The sequence below is a fragment of the Tursiops truncatus genome, chromosome 1 (genome assembly GCF_011762595.2).
Source record: "Tursiops truncatus isolate mTurTru1 chromosome 1, mTurTru1.mat.Y, whole genome shotgun sequence".
Lineage (NCBI taxonomy): Eukaryota > Metazoa > Chordata > Mammalia > Artiodactyla > Delphinidae > Tursiops > Tursiops truncatus.
The window spans coordinates 149,476,377-149,492,133 of NC_047034.1; the positions used below are offsets into that span (position 1 = coordinate 149,476,377).

The following is a 15,757-nucleotide window of genomic DNA, read 5'->3' on the forward strand; positions in this document are numbered from 1 at the left end:
CTTTTTGAATTATGGTTTTCTCAGGATATATGCCCAGGAGTGGGATTGCTGGGTCATAGACAACCCTCAGAAAGGGAGAAAATATTTGCAAATGAAGCAACTGACAAAGGATTAATCTCCAAAATATACAAACAGCTCATGCAGCTCAATATCAAAAAAACAAACAACTTAATGAAAAAATGGGTGGGGCTTCCCTGGTGGTGCAGTGGTTGAGAGTCCGCCTGCTGATGCAGGGGACATGGGTTTGTGACCCGGTCCTGGAAGATCCCACATGCCGAGGAGCAGCTAGGCCCGTGAGCCATGACCGCTGAGCCTGCGTGTCCGGAGCCTGTGCTCCACAATTCGAGAGGCCACAACAGTGAGAGGCCCAAGTACCGAAAAAAAAAAAAAAAAAAAAAAAGGGTGGAAGGCCTGAATAGACATTTCTCCAGAGAAGACATACAGATGGCCAACAAACACATGAAAATGTGCTCAACATCACTAACTATTAGAGAAATGCAAATTGAAACTACAATGAGGTATCTCTTCACACTGGTCAGAATGGCCATCATCAAAAAAATCTACAAACAATAAATGCTGGAGAGGGTGTGGAGAAAAGCGAACCCTCTTGCAATGTTGGTGGGAATGTAAATGGATACAACCACTATGGAGAACACTATGGACCTTCCTTAAAAAACTGTTTCCAATATATTAAAATGTTGGTTATCTTCATATAGTAACACCTTACTTAGCAAACAACAATTTCTGTGTGTGATATAGGTTGTCAAGTGGTGACTGTTTATTCATATTTTAGACCCACTTCTGAAGAAGAGGCATTGTTGTGCAGCTGAGAAAAAAATGAACTTTGGAATCAGGCAGACTTGAATTTAAATCCTGGCTGTGCCACATAGTAGCTTTTACCAAAAGTCAAGAGTGATCTTAACTTTTCTGAACCTCAGTTTATTGATCTATGAAACGGGAGTAATAAGAATACGACCGTAATTGGGATGTTGGGAGGATGTAAAGGTAGGTGTGCTCAACACATGGTAGCCATTGTAATTAGACCCCACCAGGGCTGTCCCCAGGTCAGCCCTCCATGTGCCCTTTGCAGCCCAACACTTGTCACACTTACCTTGGCCAAGCACCTTTGGGCTCCTAAGGCTCCCACTGCCTTCAGGCACAACGAGAGAGGGAGTCTGCAGACCGGCAGGAAGCCTGGGCAGAGGTGCTGCCCTCTCAGCTGGCTGGTCCAGTGGCTAAGGTCCAGCTTGCTTGTCTGATTACCATCTCCTTTCCCAACAGGTCTCTGAGATCTGGAATGAATATTTGAACAATCACTATCAAGTCCTCTCACAGGCTCGCACCCAACAAGTAGATCTACTAGGCAAACAATTTGAGACCGACACTGGCTTGGGTAAGTGGCAGTTCTCCCCAGGAAGCAGAGCAGTGACTTCATCTTTTCTGATCCACAGACTTTTCCCCTCAGAGGGAGAGCAGCTGTGCCTGTCGTGGGGCACATCAGAGCCACCTTCCCATTTTGCCAACGGGCAAACTGAGACAGGGGGATCAAAGAGATTTGACGAGCAGTGGGAAGAATTCAGGTCCCTAGCGTCACACACAGCCTTGCAGGGGAGTTACTAAGGGACAGATCTGGAGGAAAAAAAGACCCTGCCGGAGCCCCCTGAGATTCCTGCAGGGCATCCATTTTTTATGTGTTATCTCTCCAGACTCCACACGGAAGGCCCATTGCTCATTTGTTCTGGTGCCTTATCCTCTTCCTTTACTGGACAGTGAACTTCTCAGTGGCAGGGCTGAGTCTGAGTCATCTCTCTACCCACCTCAGCAAAGGGCTGAAGGCTGAGTACAGCATCATTCCCTCTGAGATCATAAAAAGATATGGAAGATCTAGTTTCTTCTCAAAAGAGACATATAGTGTAGTGGGTGAGACAGCAACTATGTGAAAGAAAAGAAAACTTCTACAAGTACAAATTATATTACGAGCTGAGTCCCAGAATGAAGAGGTGAGGACAGTTGGATGGTGTTGAAGAGGGAAGACTTCTTGGAGGAGAAGTTTGGAGCTAAGATTCAAAAAATTAGTAATTTTATTGAATTTTCTCTTATTATAAAAGCAGTTTTATAATAAGTAGAAAACTCAGAAATCATAGCTATCCAAAGACAGCCAACCTTAACATTACAGTGTATGTCTTTTCTGTCTTTTTCTCTAAGCTTAGCCTCACATGGGGAAAAGCAGAAAGGCTACTGCTTAAGCATCTTTGGATTTGGGGAAGAGGAATTAAGGTGCTATGGCTGCCAGAAGCCCCGGCTCCCTCCTCTTGCTATAGAATGGAAGTTGAGTTGGACCCAAGAAATCCCACCATGACAAATTCCCTGTATTGGGGGCCTAAGAGATCTAGTTTAGGACTCTGAAAGAAAGAAAGCTAAGCAACTCTGGGACCTGTAGGAATGAGTTTTGTTTTTTGTTTTGTTTTGCTTTTTTTAGGTTACTCTGGTAATGACACGCTGGGCAGAGCTGGTGAACTGCCTGAAGGACAGGTGCCCTAACAGGTTGCTTATCCCTGAGGGTAGATGCAGCTGCCCTAGGGCCTGTTTCTTCTTTCCTCCCTTTCTTTCCATCACAGATGAAGCCCAGGAAGCAGAAGCCATTCAGATCCTGACTTCAATCTTGAAGATTCGAGAATCTACATCTGACAAAGCTCCCCAAAAAACAATCTTTGTTCTAAAAATCCTGTTCATGCTTTACTACCTGATGGTGAATTCTTCAAAGGCAAGTTCCCCTAGAAAAGAAGCATGTCTAAAATGGAGGGAGAAGTTCCTCTAGTTGATTTCAGCTGTGTTTTGCCCAACTGCACTAGCTTTTACCCTCAGAGTAAGCCTTCACTCCAAAAAAGTTCAGATGCTCATGACATTTCTTATGTGTTGAGTCCAACCTGCACAGTGGAAATGAGGTTGTCTTCTTCCCTCAAGGGGGCCACCCTAGGGTTGCACAGGTTAACTGAGGCTGGGGCAGTGCTAGGAAGCCTGCAGGGAAGAAGGGCTCTGGGGAGTCCTTGGGGGGTTGGAGTAGTTGCTCTAACCATACTCAGGTAGTGAGTTCCCTGTTGCTGGAGGGATCCAGGCAGAAATAATAATTCAAAAGGTAATTGTTCTTGAGTGCTTTTTGTGTGGCAGTCACTAGCCTAAGTACTTTACATGAATTATCACATTTAATTCTCATACTAACTTTACAAAGAAGGTATTTTATTATTCCCACTTTACAGATAAGGAAACTAAGGCACAGAGAGGGTCCATTGCTTGCCCAATTTCTTATAGACAGCAGGTGGCATATCTCAGGGTTCTTGATTTATTGATTGACTGATCCACTCATTCATTCAGGTATTTATTGAGGTTCTACCATTTGCAAGGCACAGTCTTAGGGACTGGGGGTGCAGTGGTGAACCACCAGCCAAGTTCCCTATTTCCAAGTGACTTACATTTTTCTGGAGGAGGGGAAGTTACAATAAACAAGTAAACATATAAATATGTAATATAATTTCAGAGAGTGAAAAGCACTACAAAGAAAAGTAAAGCAGACAAGGGGAGAGAGGAGGGAGGATGGTTGGAGGAGGTCTTTCTGTGTGGGTGACATGGGAAAATTTAAGATGTCCTTACCCCGCTCCCTTCCTCCCTTCCTTTCTTCCTTCTTTCCTTTCATCAGCAAACTTTTACTAAGCACCTACTGTATACCAGGGCCTGGAAGAGCTCCCAGTCTGTGGGTTAAAATAGAGTGTGATAGTAAAGCCCAGGGCCCTGTGGGAGCACAAAAGAGGGACAGTGGCCCTATGTGGGATGGGCGTGAGAGGGGTTAGGGAACAGGGAACATTTCCATTGTATGTCCAAGTTTACAGTGGACAAAGCCTCTTTTCTACATTTCAGGGTCTCATTTTCCATTCAAGGAAGTCATTCCCCCAAGGTGTGTTAAGGGTGTTAGGTCTGCAAGAGGTCCTTAGAGAAAAGGGACACCTCTATCTACTAAGGATTGGCACCTCGCTTCCTTCAGCTCTGGACTCAGCTGTCTGCTTTTCAGTAAGGCTTTCCCTGCCCTCTGTCTGAAACGGCAAACCCCCACTGCCACCGTTAATGCTTCCTGTTCCCCTTCCTGCTTTATTTTTTTCCTTAGCGTGAATCACTATTTAAGATACCATTGCATTTTAATTATTTGTCTTGTTGATTGCCTCGTTCCCCCACTATATTGTCAATTTCACAAGGGTAGGAATTTCTGCCTATAGTCACAGTACCTGGAACATAGTAGCCTTTCAATAAATATTTATTGAAAGACAGTAAGGAGAGAAAGAGGAAAGGAAGGAAGGAAGGAAGGAAGGGAGGAAGGAAATAAGGGAGAAAAGAAGAGATGGAGGGGGGTGAAAGCACCTGCTCGGCTTGCTGAGGCACCCCTTTCCCCTTTGCGAGTAGAGCCATGTGGCTGACAGGGTCTTGGTGCTCCAGCCAGGTGTCAGGCCTGAGCCTTTCAGGTGGGAGAGCCGAGTTCAGGACATTGGTCCACCAGAGACCTCCTGGCCCCTTGTAATATCAATCGGCGAGAGCTCTCCCAGAGACCTCAGTCTCAATGCTAAGACCCAGCTCCACTCAATGACCATCAAGCTCCAATGTTGGACACCCCATGTCAAACAACTAGCAAGACAGGAACACAACCCCACCCAATATCAAAGAGGCTGCCTAAAAACATAATAAGTTGACACCCCAAAACACACCACGAGACGCTGTCCTGCAGACCTGAAAGACAAGATCCAGCCTCATCCTCCAGAACACAGGCACCAGTCCCCTGCACCAGGAAGCCTACACAACCTACTGAACCAACCTTACCCACTGGGGGCAGACACCAAAAACAACGGGAACTTCGAACCTGCAGGCTGTGAAAAGTAGACCCCAAACCCAGCAAAATGAGAAGACAGAGAAATACACAGCAGATGAAAGAGCAAGGTAAAAACCCACCAGACCAAACAAATGAAGAGGAAATAGGCAGTTTACCTGAAAAAGAATTCAGAGTAATAATAGTAAAGATGATCCCAAATCTTGGAAATAGAATGGAGAAAATGCAAGAAACATGTAACAAGGACCTAGAAGAACTAAAGAGCAAACAAACAATGATGTACAACACAATAAATGAAATTAAAAATTCTCTAGAGGGAATCAATAGCAGAATAACTGAGGCAGAAGAAAGAATAAGTGACCTGGAAGATAAAATAGTGGAAATAACTACCACAGAGCAGAAAAAAAAAAAAAAAAAAAGAATGAAAAGAATTGAGGACAGTCTCAGAGACCTCTGGGACAACATGAAATGCACCAACATTCAAATTATAGGAGTCCCAGAGGAAGAGAAAAAGAAAAGGACTGAGAAAATATTTGAAGAGATTATAGTTGAAAACTTCCCTAGTATGGGAAAGGAAATAGTCAATCAAGTCCAGGGAGCACAGAGAGTCCCACACAGGAAAAATCCAAGGAGAAACATGCCAAGACACATATTAATCAAACCATCAAAAATTAAATACAAAGCAAAAATATTAAAAGCAGCAAGGGAAAAGCAACAAATAACATACAAGGGGATCCCCATAAGGTTAACAGCTGATCTTTCAGCAGAAACTCTGCAAGCCAGAAGGCAGTGGCAGGACATATTTAAAGTGATGAAAGGGAAAATCCTACAACCAAGATTACTCTATCTAGCAAGGATCCCATTGAGATTCGACAGAGAAATTAAAAACTTTACAGACAAGCAAAAGCTAAGAGAATTCAGCACCACCAAAGCAGCTTTACGACAAATGCTAAAGGAACTTCTCTAGGCAGGAAATACAAGAGAAGGAAAAGAACTACAATAACAAACCCAAAACAGTTAAGAAAATGGTAATAAGAACATACATATCGATAATTACCTTAAATGTAAATGGATTAAATGCTCCAACCAAAAGATATAGACTGGATGAATGGATACAAAAACAAGACCTGTATATATGCTGCTTACAAGAGATCCACTTCAGACCTAGGAACATGTACAGACTGAAAGTGAGGGGATGGAGAAAGATATTCCATGCAAATAGAAATCAAAAGAAAGCTGGAGTAGCAATTCTCATATAAGACAAAATGGACTTTAAAATAAAGACTATTACAAGAGACAAAGAAGGACACTACATAATGATCAAGGAATCAATCCAAGAAGATATAACAATTTTAAATATTTATGCACCCAATATAGGAGCACCTCAATACATAAGGCAAATGCTAACAGCCATAAAAGGGGAAATTGACAGTAACACAATCATAGTAGGGGACTTTAACACCCCACTTTCACCAATGGAAAGATCATCCAGAATGAAAATAAATAAGGAAACCCAAGCTTTAAATGATACATTAAACAAGATGGACTTAATTGATATTTATAGGACATTCCATCCAAAAACAACAGAATACATCTTCTTCTCAAGTGCTCATGGAACATTCTCCAGGATGGATCATATCGTGGGTCACAAATCAAGCCTTGATAAATTTAAGAAAATTGAAATTGTATCAAGTACCTTTTCTGACCACAATGCTGTAAGACTAGACATCAATACAGGAAAAAAACTGTAAAAAATACAAATACATGGAGGCTAAACAGTACATTACTAAATAACCAAGAGATCACTGAAGAAATCAAAGAGGAAATTAAAAAATACCTAGAGGGCTTCCCTGGTGGTGCAGTGGTTGAGAGTCTGTCTGCTGATGCAGGGGACACGGGTTCGTGCCCTGGTCCGGGAGGATCACACATGCTGCAGAGTGGCTGGGCCCGTGAGCCATGGCCACTGAGCCTGCGCGTCCGGAGCCAGTGCTCCACAACGGAGAGGGCACGGCAGTGAGAGGCCTGCGTACCGCAAAAAAAAACCCCAAAACCTAGAAACAAATGACAATGAAAACACGACAACCCAAAACCTATGGGATGCAGGAAAAGCAGTTCTAAGAGGGAAGTTTATAGCAATACAATCCTACCTCAAGAAACAAGAAAAATCTCAAGCAACCTAACCTTACACCATAAGCAATTAGAGAAAGAAGAATAAAAAACCCCCAAAGTTAGCAGAAGGAAAGAAATCATAAGGATCAGGTCAGAAATAAATGAAAAAGAAATGAAGGAAACAATAGCAAAGATCAATAAAACTAAAAGCCGGTTCTTTGAGAAGATAAACAAAATTGATAAACCATTAGCCAGACCCATCAAGATAAAAAGGGAAAAGACTCAAATCAATACAATTAGAAATGAAAAAGGAGAAGTAACAACTGACACTGCAGAAATACAAAGGATCATGAGAGATTACTACAAGCAACTATATGCTAATAAAATGGACAACCTGGAAGAAATGGACAAATTCTTACAAAAGCACAACCTTCCGAGACTGAACCAGGAAGAAATAGAAAACAGACCAATCACAAGCACTGAAATTCAGACTGTAATTAAAAGTCTTCCACAAAACAAAAGCCCAGGACCAGATGGCTTCACAGGCAAATCCTATCAAACATTTAGAAAGGAGCTAACACCTATCCTTCTCAAACTCTTCCAAAATATAGCAGAGGGAGGAACACTCCCAAACTCATTCTACGAGGCCACCGTCACCCTGATACCAAAACCAGACAAAGATGCCACGAAGAAAGAAAACTACAGGCCAATATCAGTAATGAACCTAGATGCAAAAATCCTCAACAAAATACTAGCAAACAGGGATTCCCTGGTGGTGCAGTGGTTGAGAGTCTGCCTGCGGATGCAGGGGACACGGGTTCGTGCCCCGGTCCGGGAGGATCCCACGTGCTGCAGAGCGGCTGGGCCCATGAGCCATGGCCGCTGAGCCTGCGCATCCGGAGCCTGTGCTCCGCAACAGGAGAGGCCACAAGAGTGAGATGCCCACGTACTGCAAAAAAAAAAAAACAAACAAAAAAAAAACTAGCAAGCAGAATCCAACAATGCATTAAAAGTATCATACACCATGATCAAGTGGGGATTATCCCAGGAATGCAAGGATTCTTCAATATATGCAGATCAATCAATGTGAAAAACCATATTAACAAACTGAAGGAGAAAAACCGTATGATCATCTCAATAGATGCAGAAAAAGCTTTCAACAAAATTCAACACCCATTTATGATAAAAACCCTCCAGAAAGTAGGCATAGAGGGAAATTACCTCAGCATAATAAAGGCCATATATGACAAACCCAGAGCCAAGATCATTCTCAATGGTGAAAAACTGAAACCATTTCCACTAAGATCAGGAACAAGACAAGGTTGCCCACTCTCACCACTATTATTCAACATAGTTTTGGAAGTTTTAGCCACAGCAATCAGAGAGGAAAAAGAAATAAAAAGAATCCACATCGGAAAAGAAGAAATAAAACCGTTACTGTTTGCAGATGACATGATACTATACATAGAGAATCCTAAGGATGCTACCAGAAAACTACTAGAGCTAATCAATGAATTTGGTAAAGTAGCAGGATACAAAATTAATGCACAGAAGTCTCTTGCATTCCTTTATGATAATGATGAAATATCTAAAAGAGAAATTAAGGAAACACTCCCATTTACCATTGCAACAAAAAGAATAAAATACCTAAGAATAAATCTACCTAAGGAGACAAAAGACCTGTATGCAGAAAACTATAAGACACTGATGAAAGAAATTAAAGATGATACAAATAGATGGAGAGATATATCATGTTCTTGGATTGGAAGAATCAACATTTTGAAAATGACTCTATTACCCAAAGCAATCTACAGATTCAGTGCAATCCCTATCAAACTAGCAATGGCAATTTTCACAGAACTAGAACAAAAAATTTCACAATTTGTATGGAAACACAAAAGATCCCAAATAGCCAAAGCAATCTTGAGAAAGAGAAACGGAGCTGGAGGAATCAGGCTCCTTGATTTCAGACTGTACTACAAAGATACAGTAATCAAGACAGTATGGTACTGGCACAAAAACAGAAATATAGATCAGTGGAACAGGATAGAAAGCCCAGAGATAAACCCACGCACATATGGTCACCTTATCTTTGATAAAGGAGGCAAGAATATACAATGGAGAAAAGACAGCCTCTTCAATAAGTGGTGCTGGGAAAACTGGACAGCTAAGTGTAAAAGAATGAAATTAGAACACTCCCTAACACCATACACAAAAATAAACTCAAAGTGGATTAAAGACCTAAATATAAGGCCAGACACTATAAAACTCTTAGAGGAAAACATAGACAGAACACTCTCTGACATAAATCACAGCAAGATCCTTTTTGACCCACCTCCTAGAGAAATGGAAATAAAAACAAAAGTAAAGAAATGGGACCTAATGAAACTTAAAAGCTTTTGCACAGCAAAGGAAACCATAAACAAGACGAAAAGACAACTCTCACAATGGGAGAAAATATTTGCAAACAAAGCAACTGGCAAAGGATTAATCTCCAAAACATACAAGCAGCTCAACAACTAAAAAACAAACAACCCAATGCAAAAATGGGCAGAAGACCTAAATAAACATTTCTCCAAAGAAGGTATACAGATTGCCAACAAACACATGAAAGGATGCTTAACATCACTAATCATTAGAGAAATGCAAATCAAAACTACAATGAGGTATCACCTCACACCAGTCAGAATGGCCATCATCAAAAAATCTACAAACAATAAATGCTGGAGAGAGTGTGGAGAAAAGGAACCCTCTTGCACTGTTGGTAGGAATGTAAATTGATACAGCCACTATGGAGAACAGTATGCAGGTTCCTTAAAAATCTAAACATAGAACTACCATATGACCCAGCAATCCCACTACTGGGCATATACCCTGAGAAAACCGTAATTCAAAAGGAGTCATGTACCACAAAATTCATTGCAGCTCTATTTACAATGGCCAGGACATGGAAGCAACCTGTTTTCATCGACAGATGAATGGGTAAAGATGTGGTACATATATAAAATGGAATATTACTCAGCCATAAAAAGGAACGAAATTGCATCATTTGCAAAGACATGGATGGACTTAGAGACTGTCATACAGAGGGAAGTAAGTCAGAAAGAGAAAAACAAATACCATATGCAAACACATATATATGAAATCTAAAGAAAAAAATGGTTCTGAAGAACCTAGGGGCAGGACAGGAATAAAGATGCAGACATAGAGAATGGACTTGAGGACATGGAGAGTGGGAAGGGTAAACAGGGATGAAGTGAGACAGTGGCATGGACATATATACACTACCAAATGTAAAATAGCTGGTGGGAAGCAGCCACAGAGCACAGGGAGATCAGCTCGTTGCTTTTTGTCCACCTAGAGGGGTGGGATAGGGAGGGTGGGAGGGAGACGCAAGAGGGAGGAGATATGGGGATATATGTATATGTATAGCTGATTCACTTTGTTATACAGCAGAAACTAACACAGCATTGTAAAGCAATTATACTCCAATAAAGATGTTAAAAAAAAAAAAAAAGAAGAAGAGGAAGAGATGGAGGGGGGAAGGGCCAGCTAGAGCCTGTCCCAAGTTGTCCTGTGAAGCATCTGTCAAAACTCTGGGCTGCTTGGCCCCCCAGATGGCAACTTACTTGTGGCACCTTCCTTTTCTATGCCTCCCAATGTTGGTTCAAAGGGCCCTGAAATGTAGAAAAGAGGCTTTGTCCACTGTAAGCTCAGCGACCATGTTTTCCTGTTCCTTAACCCCTCTCACCCTCATCCCACATATGTGGTTAGCTGTGAAGACCCAGTATATGTTCACAAGTTTCCACAAAGAACTCAGTGGCTGGTGTGAGAATCTGAAGGGTCCTTTCCCATGTTTTTGTGGTCGAGCAGAGATGGGCTTTCCAATATAATGCTTTTCTGTGACAACTTCCTTTTGTCACTGCAATTCTATTTCAGGCAGAGGAATACGCCATGAGAGCCCTGGATCTAGCCAAAGAACAGCAGCTCAGTGTCCATGAACAAAACACCATTCAAGACTTACTAAATCTCATCTCAGCTGAGGAAGCTCATTCCATTACTTGGTGACCCAAGAGCTCTGCATCATGGACTATTGAGCATCTAATGTATTCCAGCATTGCACAGCTGCTTTGAGGTGCTATGAATTGCTGAAGTGCCCACCCTCTTCCCCTGGGATTGCGCTCATAGCTGTGTTTTTATCGTTTCACAGCATATGTTGGGGAATATAGAGCTTTTGGCACAGAAATCAGTAAAACTCTTGTTTATCATGACTTTGCACGACTTTGAATAACGTGTTATCAGTTCACTAACAAGGTATTTATAATTAAACTGCAAATAGTTTATCCTATTTCTCAGAGGTCTCCCGGTGATGCATTCTTCATAGATCTTTGCCAAAGAAAGGGGTAGGGAATAGAGCTATACTGGAGTAAAGTTTCTCTATTCTACTGTGATTAAGTTAGCATTAATCTGAGGTAGATTGTGATTAAAATGCCCATTATAATTCCTAGAGCAATCACTAAGAAAAGTAATCGAAAAAACAGTTAAAATCAACAAGGAAATTAAAATGGTACACTAGAAAAGATCCACTTAATGCAAAAGAAGGCAGTAAAGGAGGAATGGAGGAACAAAAAGATGTGAGACGTACAGAAAACAAATAGCAAAATGCAGACATAAATTGTAGGTCTTTGCCAGAAAAGGCCCCTGGGCCTTTCAAGGAGCTCCAGTATGGATTGGCCGAGTTACCATTCCACATCGGTGTCTCTTTTCTCAGACAGTTATTTGAAGGGGATGTGAGCCATCTATGCTGTCTAGGGGGGAAGTACTCTGGAAGGTCCCCTGTGATGTAGGGGACAGTGTAGGCATTGGAGCAGACATGCCTGGGTTCAAATTCCAGCTTTCTCACGTAACAGCTCTGTGACCTTGATTCACCGCCTCCCACCCCTCCACACACACCCAACCTCCTCATTATGTTCTAAAATGGCTCAGGTGTGGCCATGGCTGTGTCAGCTAGTACCATCGAGGACTCTGGTCATTTAGTGCCTCCTTTTTTTCTCCAGACTCGCTAAGCAGCCTGCCCATGACCACTTTGCTTCCTGGGTAGATTTGTACCAGGGAGAGGTTATGCAAATCAAGGACCTGTCGGAGAGTTTTATGTTCCTGACGTATTATTTCCCTCAGGCCCATATAATAAAAATATGTCAGATGGCCACCCTGCACCTTCAGGTCTAGGTAAAATCCGCTTGGGGCACTCTTATGCTTCTGCAAGATGGCTATGAAGTCCCAGGGCCTTACTTTTCTGTCTCTCACTTCAGTTTTTAGCTTCAATTGTCAATACTCTGTCACTCTCCACATCTTGTCTTGTAGCTGTTTTTTGGTCTCTTTAGGGACACATCCCTTCTTGATTCTCACCTGCTAACCCCAGATATGAGCCAGCTCTTTCAAATAGATGTTGAATGAAGATTGGAGGAGTGAGGAGAAGGATCAATGGCAGATAATTTAAAAGAAAATATTAGAACTTCCTTATTCAAAAAGTCCTTCAAAGTCCATTTCATTAAACTCTAGTTCTCTTCTCTACCACAGTCATTGGCCCCTTTCTCTTTTTCCCCCCTCCCTTATCTGTTTTCTGTTCTCTCCACCCCTGAATTCTTGCTCATGACTCCTTCCCCATTGAGTATATTTATAAAATTACTGTTTCACTTTATTGTTCCTATTGACTGATTTTCCTCTTGGTTATGGCTCATAATTTTCTGCTTTTTCACATCATGTCTAGAAATTTAATTTTCAGTCTTTCTGCTTTTCTAACACTTGCATTAAGGCTATAAATTTTCCTCTAAATGCTGCTTTCATTGATACCACATACTACGAAATGCATTTTTATTATCTTTTGCTCTAAATATTTCTTAATTTTTTATGACTCATGAGTCATTTAGAAGTATGATTCTTAATTTCTTTCTTTTTTTTTTTTTTTTGTGGTACGCGGGTCTCTCACTGCTGCGGCCTCTCCTGTTGCGGAGCACAGGCTCCGGATGCTCAGGCTCAGCGGCCATGGCTCACGGGCCCAGCCGCTCCGCGGCATGTGGGATCTTCCCGGACCGGGGCATGAACCCGTGTCCCCTGCATCGGCAGGCGGACTCTCAACCACTGCGCCACCAGGGAAGCCCTTAAATCTATAATTTTGTGCCTTCTATTTGTACTGCACTTTCTTTTTTCCCTCTTCTTTCTTCTAGATTGATTATGTATTTTTTCTCATTCCATTTTCTACCCCCTGTCTGCTAGTTTGTAGGTTACACACTGTGTTTCTATTCTTTAAGTGATTACTCCGGAAATTCAAATATTCATTCCTAACATCAATGTCTAAAGTTATTCAGGATGTTTACCCTCATCCTGGACTGTACAAGGGCTTTAAAATTTTTAAATTCCATTTGCTTCCCCCTAACTTATATATTGTTACTGTTATTTATTTCAAGTATATCTTAAACCCACAAATCACAATTATTATTATTTTATAAAGTCATTATTATTTTATAAAGTCATCATATTCCTTCTTGCTTTTCACACCCTCTATCTGGGTTCACATTACCGATAAATCCTTTAGTATTTCCTATGGTGAGGGTTTGCTGATGGCAAATACTCAGATTTTCTTTCTTTCACTAATTTGATAATGTTTTATTTTGCCCTCTTTTTTTGACTCATCAATGAAAATGTATCTCACTTTCATACATGATACAGTGATGCAGGACATAATCTCAGTTCTGAAGATCTCTGTGAAATGTGATTTACTCGACCTAAAAAGGTATATGCAGGTTCAAGAAAACCAGGAATTGTTGGGAGATAAGAACATCTCGTATCATTCTACCAGGTAACCTTTCCTAAGCATCTTCAGCAGAATTTGCAGGTGTGGAGCTGAGGGATCATCTCTGAAAGTCCTGGCTAAATTTTTTCTACTAGCAAGCACATAGCAGTGTTACAAATTATATCATGTTGTCTATGAACATTTATTTAACAAAAGTTCACATTGAGTACTTGCTCTGAGTACCAACTCTCCAATGTTTTATCATTGCACAACTTTGGACCTGTGCTGTGCCATAGGTCCTCAGATGACCAAGATTAGAACCAAGGTGCTCTACCACCGCTAGGTCCTACTATAGATATATATCATGAAAGTGAGGTTTCTGTATTCACGATGGCTCTATGAAGCATAATATCTCTCAAGAACAAGAGGTCAAACAAAACACACATCTGGCAAAGTAGATGCTTCAGAAAAGATGATGAAGCATTACTTGAATGACAAACCATGTCATCATTTTGTTTGCTAGAAGAAGTATGTTTTTCCTGATATTCATCAAGATTGATGGTGATGAGTTGGAGATAAATATTTTATTTAACCTATATGCTCACACAGACACAGTTTCAATAGTTAATAAATACTTAAATAAACAGCAGCAGGTTTGAAAGGCATATAAGCAAGGTTACTATTGAGATCAGGATATAAAACCAAGATGATATATTATAAATGTTGTCCCTTGCTTGCGAACCTTTCTAAGGAGTGCAGAAACAATCCTAGTGATCAAGGGAGAAAAGCTTTCAATGAAAAAAGACCATTCAGAGTTTGAAAGTCATGTTTCACCACAAGAAACAATACTGGATGTGAGGGATAAGGAAGATAGCAGCCAAAGAATGACTCCTGAAGTGTGTTTTCTTTCCTTCTGGTTTGAGCAAGTGGTTGACGTTGTGCCCTCAGGTGAGGAGGTCCTGGAAGAGGAGGGAGTCTGCGGGAGAGAGAGGAATGTGAATTCAGATTGGGGCGTGGTGAGTTTAAGATACTTATGAGACATTTGAGGGGAGATGAAAAGGCAGGCAACTGCACAGGCAATCTGACATTAAGAAAAGAACCCTGAGTTCGAGAGATAAATTTGAGAGCATCGTGTAGGTTGTAATTAATACTGTGGAAACAAAGGAGATCATCTAGGGAATAGAAGAGAGATAAGGAAGGGAAGAGAGCCCCAGGAAATGCCCTGAAACAGAACGTTTAATAGAGAAGAGGGGAACCCAGCAGACGAGGGTGACATAATTTCAGATTTATTCAGAGTATTCATACAAAGGATTCCCATATATCTTTCAACCAGATTCCCCAGATGTTAACATTTTACCATATTTGCCTCATCATTTTCTCTATATAGATACCCATTATTTTCTGAACCATTTGAAAGAAAGTTGCAAACACTATGCCCCTTTATCCCTCAATATTTAATGTGGTTCTTCTAAAAACAAGGAAATTCTTACATATTCTCATCAGTACAATCATCGAAATCAGAAAACTAGGGACTTCCCTGGTGGAGCAGTGGTTAAGAATCCTCCTGCCAATTCAGGGACACGGGTTCGAGCCATGGTCTGGGAAGATCCCACATGCCGCGGAACAACTAAGCCCATGCACCACAAGTACTGAGCCTGCGCTCTGGAGTCCGCGAGCCACAGCTACTGAGCCCGCGAGCCACAACTACTGAAGCCGCCGTGTCTAGAGCCCGTGCTCCGCAACAAGAGAAGCCACCGCAATGAGAAGCCCCCGCACTGCGACAAAGAGTAGCCCCTGCTCACCGCAACTAGAGGAAGCCCGCGTGCAGCAACAAAGACCCAACACAGCCAAAAATAAATAAATAAATAAATATTTTTTTTAAAAAAAGGAAATTAATCATTGATAGGATGCGATCAAACAATGAAATACAGACTTTAGTTCAGATATCACCAATTGTCATAATGATGTTCTTTAGAGCAAAAGAACAT

General features: G+C 41.4%; 1 protein-coding gene across 1 annotated transcript in view; it reads left to right on the top strand.

Moving 5' to 3' along the window:
- ZMYND12 (zinc finger MYND-type containing 12) overlaps positions 1–11,273 on the top strand; it is a 34,343-nt gene extending 23,070 nt beyond the window's left edge. The window contains exons 6-8 of the mRNA XM_019938001.3: positions 1,282–1,393; positions 2,619–2,768; positions 10,920–11,273. Of these exons, the coding sequence (XP_019793560.1) occupies positions 1,282–1,393; positions 2,619–2,768; positions 10,920–11,044 (387 nt within the window). The 3' untranslated portion in view covers positions 11,045–11,273. The remainder of the gene's footprint in view (positions 1–1,281; positions 1,394–2,618; positions 2,769–10,919) is intronic.
- The last annotated feature ends 4,484 nt before the right edge of the window (positions 11,274–15,757 follow it).